Below are 7,429 nucleotides of genomic sequence, written 5' to 3' on the forward strand. Positions count from 1 at the left end.
GAAAAGCCTGCCGTGTCTCCATCCCACCCATTGTACAAATTCTGTTCTGTTCGAGCTCAGTGGCCGTGGTGTGCTTAATAAAATTAGTGGGCTGCGTCTGCTCATAAAGCGGGGAGCACTGGGTGATCTCAACGGCCCTCTGGTTTCCCAGCCCGGCCCTCCAGGGGGGAGGGAAGGGGGGGTCAGGGGCACCGCACTGTTTGGCCAGGAGAGGCGGCTCAGTCGCCCAGCCAGCGCCATGAGGTCCAGTGGCAGCCTCCTCCTCCTCCTCCTCCTTTGGGGCGCCTTGGCCCTCTGCAGCCCTCAGATCGTACTGCTCGACTACTGTGAGTGGGGTGAGGGGACAGGGGATGTGGGAGGAGGGATGCCTCAGCCAGAGGGGTCTTTGGACCTTGAAAGCCCCCACCCCATCTAAATGCCCTCCAGCTGGAGCCTCAGGGATGCTCCCCTAATGTCCAAGAGAAACCCTCCCCATCCCGCAGGCTTGCGCACCCCCCAGAGACCCCCGTTCTCTTCCCTGGATGTGGGAACAGCGGTCCTCCGTCCCTGGCGCAGCCCTAGATGGGAGAAGTGAGGGGAGGAGGGCAAGGCTTTGTTTTGGGGTCCCCGTCTCGCCCCAACGCCCTTTGGGCTTCGGGAAGGGGTCCCAGCCCACCTCGGAATCGGAAGGCAGGGCAGGCGCGACCCTTTCCAAGGGGCTCGAGGGAAGGGGCGAGTGGAGGGGGAAGGTCCAGAATCAGCAAGGTGGAGAAGAAGACCTCGATAAATGGGGGTCCGGTCCCCGCCTTCCCCATCCCCCAATCCCCCTCAGGCAATCAAATATTAATAACTAATATTTAGATATTAAATTCCTATGCTGCCCGTCTGCCTTACAAGACGACTCTGGACATCTTACAAATTACACAACCAAGTGAAAAATAATTACCTTATCATAATACTGATAACATAATCAAATTTATTAATTCTAATATCATTATATTATCATTAACATCCAGAAACAGAGCAGGGGGCTAGTGGTCTTGATACAAATATTCATAGAATTAAGGAACGTAAGAGTTTGTAGGCTCTGGGAGGTCATCTAGTCCATCCTCTGCTTAGGGCAGGAAGCTCCCTGACAGATCACCCTCCCCCCAGCTCTGTTCAGACGGTCCGGCAAAGGAGAGCTGCCTGCTTCTCACGGGTGTCCACGCCAGAGTCAAAGAGCTGTGACTATGCTCAAAGATTTCCCAAGCTTAATCTGCCTCCATATCCCTGAAACCCTGTTTGTTATACTGTCCCTGTTCTTTCCCTTCCCTTCCCCACTTCCCTTCCCTTCCCTTCCCTTCTCAAGGCTAAGCCTACCTCCACACAATTGTTTGTCTGAATGCTGACCAACTCCGGTCACCGTTTCTCCTCCTTCCCTCTTGGTCATTAATTTCCTCCCTCAAATTCAGGACACAGAATTGAGTGCAACATCCTAGGTGTGAACTGATCAACAGCACAAAAGACCAGGAATCGTGGCTTCTTTTCAGCCAGAGTCTGTAGTTTTCCACTGACTTGTGTTTAGCATACCCCCCCCCCCCCCCGTGTGATGCTCCTCGGGAGGAGCCCCACTCCTATCCATGACGTCAGTTTTTTTCCTCCTTCAAGACTTCGCTTCTTCTGCCCCTTTTGAAGCGGTCTTGCTGGTTTCACCTGATCAGCCCCCTTTCCCTCCAGGGTCCCCGCACCGATGCGCCCCTCCCCCCAGCACCTACAACTGGGCAAAGCGTTGAGTTTCCCAAATCTTCTTCTCTCTTGCCAGTTGAGGGGAACTGCGGCCTCTTCCCCATCCATTACCAGAAATGCGGGGAGCCTGTAGAACGTTTTTTCTACAACGTCAACACCAAGAAGTGCGAGAGTTTCGTTGACTATGGGTGCCCCGGGGAGCGCAACCGCTACAACAGCACGGAGCAATGCGAGGAGTACTGTGCACCAAAGAGTAAGCCTGGCTGCTGGGCAGGGAATAGCCGGGGCTGGGGGTCTGTGACGAAGGCCCGGTCACCCCTTGGCGCTCCTTTAGGCCACGGGGGGCAGGATGAGGGGTGGCAGGGGTGTTTAGGAGAGGGGGGTCTTCTGAGCCCCTGTGGGAAAAGGCCCAGCTTCACGCCTCTTCTCCTTCTTTTGGGGTGCTGCCCCTAGTTCTCCTTTGGTGCAGCTGACCTCAGGGTCCAGTACGGGGTGGGGGGAGGCTCCCCTCTTTCCGCACCCCCCCAACTGTCTCTGATGGGGGTTCTCCAGCACCCTTTGTGGGGCTATGTGAGGGGAGCTTCCCAGAGCCCGGGGGGGGATTCTCTTTCGCAGTCAAGGTGGGACCCAGCTGAGAAGCCCCCCCACTTTTCCTCAGCCATCGGGGCTGCCCTCCTGAGGCAGGGCTGAATGGGTGGGGGTCCTGTGCAGGCTGGGGGTCAAGCCAGGGGGCATCGAGGTCTTCGTCACTCCTTGGCTTGAACCCAGGGCCCTGCAGGCAGGTAGTGGAGACTCGGAGGCTCCGCTTCAGGAGGGGACGGAACGGCAGGGGCTCCGTCAGACAGGCAGGCAGGTAAGTCTTGGGGGGGCGCAGAGAAGATTCCAGAATGAATATGCAAAATGACAGATTTTTTTGCGTCTGTTCCCATCTAAGCCTAACCCTGAAACAGACTGGAGGAGGGAAGCAATCTGGAGGTGGGGGCTGCATCCCCAGTTCTTCCCCATTCGTGCTGCGCCCTGCAGGAGCTCCTGCCTGCACCCCCCATTTCCAGGGGTGCCTGCCTGAAAGGAAGCCCAAAATGCCCAAATACAACCAAGGGAGGAAAGGGGGAGGGCATGCCGGGGGGAGGGAAGACCTAGTCCCTTGATGGGGGACTGCCCTGGGCCCAACCTTCTGGGTCTTTTCCTTCCTTCCTTCCTTCCTTCCTTCCTTCCTTCCTTCCTTCCTTCCTTCCTTCCTTCCTTCCTTCCTTCCTTCCTTCCTTCCCTCCCTCCCTCCCTCCCTTCCTTCCTTCCTTCCTTCCTTCCTTCCTTCCTTCCTTCCTTCCTTCCTTCCTTCCTTCCTCCCTTCTTTACACATCTATATAGCTGCCCACCTTATGTCAACTTCCATCTCCTCCCTGCAGACTTCTGCCACCTACCTCCCGACCCGGGCCGTTGCCGTGACAACCGACGACGGTGGTTTTTCGACCCCAAGACCAAAAGCTGCAAGAGTTTAATCTTCAATGGCTGCGGGGGGAACGCCAACAACTTCCAAAGAAAATGGTTGTGCGAGCGGATATGCCGCTAGAGAGGTGGGTGTTTGGAGCTGCAGGGTGTGTGTGTGTGGGGGGGGTCCAGTGCAAAGGGGTAGAAAGTCCTGCAACTGCTCCCCTCAATCTTCACCTTGGGGGCTGTGTGCAAAGAAGAGGAAGTGGGGGAAAGAGAGCCAGCCCTCCCAGCACTGCAAAAGGAGCCCTCTTCTTGCCCCCCCACCAGATGGTGCTGGGCGGGTCTGGCCCTCCAGCCAAGAGCAGAAAGAGGACTCTGGACCCCTTTGGAACACTGTCAGTCATATATCCCAGAAGACCCCCTGCTCCACCCCCCAGCTAGGTGGGCTCCCCTTGCCCCTAAGCATTCTCAAGAAGAGGAGGTCAGCTTCCCCCATGGAAGTGGGGGGGGGGCTGGGCTGGCCCAAAATGTAGGGACCTAGACTATCTGGGGGGGTCAGGAAGGCAGAGGCTGGGTCTCCTCCCCCTGCAGAGAAGCAGTCCCTCACAGCAGGGGAGGGGTGCCTCTCTGCCTCTCAGACAGGCCAGCCTAGCAAGAAGGGGGAGGGGCTCTCCATCACCCTTGGAGGAAGGGCCTTGAATTCCCCCCCCACCTGTCCCCCCCATCCCCAGGGAAGACCGTTGACGCCTCCTTCTCTTTTCCAGGCTCTCCCTAAGGGCTCCGTGGAGGAAAGCTGGCCCTGCTTCATGCTGAAGAAAGAGGGGCGGATTAGAATGAGGCCGGGCGCAGGAAGCCTCCAAGCACCTTTGAAAGAAGGGAATTCTAGAATAAATTATTGCCCGAATGTATTCTGGAACTGTGAACTCCCATCTAACAACTGGATGTGGAGTCCAGTGGCTTTCCTCCCCACCGTGCTCTGTGGTACAGTGCATGTTGTGAAAGGCATTTCTTCACTTGGGGATTCACTTGGAAATAGTCCCAATCCAGATAGCGTAAACTCCACAGTTGATCTTGACAGGTGCCTCTGGGTGCTCTTTGGAGCCATGTTGAGGCTCCTTGGTTGAAAGAGGAGTAGAAGTTGCTTGTTGTAGTTGCTCAGAGTCTGAATGCAGGGCTCCCGGGTGCTTGTCACTCTTGCACAGATGGCATTTCACCTTGGCTGTGCAAACTTTGGCCGCATGTTCTGTAGACTCACAGCATTTGAAGCAGACCTTGTACTCTCCCAAATCCAACCTTCTTCCCCAGGATGTTGGAGGATCCAATGGTGCGGTGCAGGAGTTGCCATCAGGCTGGGTTGGTACGGCGTTGGGGTCTTCAGGAGCACAATCAGTGGCTTCTTGTTGATCCTCATAGGCATTGCTCCCAAGAGCAGGGGGATGGGCCAAAGATGGCTGGCAGTTTTCTTCAGAATACTTCTTGTTAAGGGTAACTTCCCATGGCTCACATGAGGGGCCTTGAGGGTCTGGATGGAATTCCTTTGCCTTCGCATTGCGCTCAGGAATTGTGACTTTTTGCTGAGGAGTTTTCGTCATTGCAGATGAACTAGTTCGCTCACCCCTTGCATCTTGGTTTGTTGGGGTGAATTTTACAGATCTGAGGGGGAGGTCTTGTGAGTCAGATGGTCCCTTGTCGACTGCCTGACTGGTTTGCACATCTGGTGGGGAAGATGCTCTTCCTTGGTCACTTGGCCTTGGGAGATTTGTGGCCAACTGTGTCACCTCTTCCTGCTCTTGTCGTAGCGCGTTCTGGTCATCCACATAGGCCTTGACATGGCTATACGAGTTTCCACCTCCCAGCCTCTCAAACCTGGGTGTGAAGGCAGTGCCTTCAAGCTTTTTCTTAAAGCTTCTGCTTTTGCAGCTGTTTCTGCTGCCTCTTGTTCGTGCCGTAGAAACTTAATCCTGGCCTGAGCTATGGCCATTTCTTCCTTCTGTTTGGCCTCCAGTTTGGCTATTTTTTCCTCATGTCTCGCCCGAGCCATGATAATTTTTGCCATTTCTTCCTTTTGTTTGGCTTCCAGTTTGGCCATTTCTTCCTTTAGCAGCTGCCCTTCCTTTGCCACACGTAAAACTGCTGTGGCTACCACGGCATCAACTTGCGCTTGTATAGCTTGAGTGGCCAGACTCTCTACCCTGGAGACTTGGAACAAATGGCTATAATGAGAAAATGTTTTAGAGTGATGGGAGGTGCCTGAGACATAAGCTTGCTGTGACATGCTGGAATGCGCTTGAGACCGTGGTGAGTTGGGACATGAGGATGAAGCTTTCTTGGAGGAGTGAGAGGAAGATACATGTGACCGCTGGGATGATGCCTGCAAATGATTGGACACTTCAGACTTGGCCTTCTCGAATGGTGTGTCTTTCGTGTGTAGCTTGACCTGAGAGAGGCAGTTATTACTCTCTAGGAACTTCTCGTGTTTCTTATTTTTAGCTTCAGGCATTGCATTTCCTCGAGTTTTAGATCTCCTAGATGCAACTGGACATTTTTGAGATGGCATTCATAGCTTGTCCATTGTAAAAAAAGCCTTTCCATATCCTCTTCCAATGAGAGTACGCTCAGGGGAAAGCTCCTCTGTGGATGCTTCACAGAGTTCCTGCAACCTCTCCCAGTACTTTTCATGACGTTGATGGAGCTTATCCCACTTCTCCATCAGGCTTGACCACATGACTTCAGTAGGCTTTCTTTGTTGCCTCAAGTCATAGGGTTTCTGAGATGTCTTTGGCCTCACTGAAGCTTGGACATCAGGTTCTGCACTCAAATAAAAGGTTGGTTGGTTGGACCAGTTCTTCTGTTTGGTTGGTTGGAGCAGCTCTTCTGGTTCAATAGGGCACACTGCCATGACTAGGGCAGACTCAGGAGATTTCCTAGATATTTTGAATGAATTCAGTGAACTTTGCTCTCTGACCACCAGGATGCGCTGTCTGAGTGGGTAAAGATTTCAGTGAAGTTCTCTCTTTGGCCACCAGGATGCACTGTCTGCGTGGGTATAGACTTCAGCGAAGTTCACTCCTTGGCCACCAGGGCGCACTGTCTGTGCGCATAGAGGCAAGCCTGTTATTTGCAGATCAGCCACCAGGATGTGCTGTCTGCAGATAGCATAAATACAAGCTTGTTGTTTGCAGCTTGCCATCAGGAGGCAGTTGCTGCATTTAGACTATACTTGCAGTAGGCTTTTTGCTGTTTGATCCCTCTTAATGAGCTGTAAATCTTCTGGGTGCCTGTTTGAATGGGTACCCATCAAAGGTAGAAACTGCTCTATAAGTACTCAATTCTGATATTATTCTTTCCATCTGTAGATGAGAAACATCTCTGAGTTTGCTATTTCTCTTTCTAGAGAAAGGCTTTCAACATTTATTTCTCCCTCTCCTGGCATTGGGAGGGGCCTTGCCTGTGGAGTCAGCTTTCACCACCAAATGCAAGTTGTCAGGACAATTTATTGCACTTCTTTGTGACCAGGCTGCCCCCCCCCCAAAGGGCTTGCTCGGCTGTTCTAAGTAATGTCTTGAAACAAAGGGAACAGAATTCTTTGTGAGAGAAAGTTTCAATTCCTTTTCCTCTCTAAATTGGCTCTTATCACAGACAGGGAAAGGCACAACGAGGCTGTCTTTAAAAGGTATCTATTACCTCTCTTACTTACGTAAAGAGAGCTGTCTTTTGTTTCTTAGTAACACATTCCTTTCATTCCAAGCAAGGAGGGGGGACAGTTTACACAAAAGCTTGGATTCTTTGATGGAAGAGAAATTAATCCTTTACAGCCAAGCAGATGAAGGGTATATTATTCCTTTTTTACTATTCTGGAACTGTGAACTGAGATGCTTTAAAGTCCCAATCCAGATAGCATAAATGGTTTTAAAACAAATATTTATTTTCCAGGAATTCTAAGCAGAGATTTACATTTTGTAGTAGATACATATGGTCATGGCAACATGTTCATGCCCATATTTGTCCATTCTCATAGTGTAAAAAAGGAATAGTTTCTCCATCTCAGCTAGACATGGTTAGGATGCCAATCGATGTGTACACAATGCTTGATTAAAACAAAGGCCTTTACAACCTGGCATGTAGCCAGGATGTTCTGCAATAAACTTTGAAGCTCTTTCCACTGACTAGATAAGATATAGAACTAACAACTAGACTACATTTCCCAGAGGCCATCTCTTAATGAAACAGCATATAAGCCTTTAAATGCTAAATATTCTTACATACAATTCTCTTAAAAATACAGCATTAA

The 7,429-nt window shown here is 51.7% G+C and overlaps 1 protein-coding gene across 1 annotated transcript; it reads left to right on the plus strand.

Annotated features, from left to right (window-relative positions):
• Positions 1 to 238: 238 nt before the first annotated feature.
• On the plus strand, positions 239 to 3,277 carry LOC308665556 (tissue factor pathway inhibitor 2-like; the record flags this gene model as incomplete). Its single annotated transcript, XM_081323616.1, has 3 exons — positions 239 to 335; positions 1,784 to 1,960; positions 3,114 to 3,277. The coding sequence occupies 3 exons, from the start codon at positions 239 to 241 to the stop codon at positions 3,275 to 3,277; spliced, it is 438 nt and encodes a 145-aa protein (XP_081179742.1).
• Positions 3,278 to 7,429: the final 4,152 nt, after the last annotated feature.

The sequence above is a fragment of the Vipera berus genome, assembly GCF_964194415.1.
Source record: "Vipera berus genome assembly, chromosome: 3".
NCBI classification, from domain to species: domain Eukaryota; kingdom Metazoa; phylum Chordata; class Lepidosauria; order Squamata; family Viperidae; genus Vipera; species Vipera berus.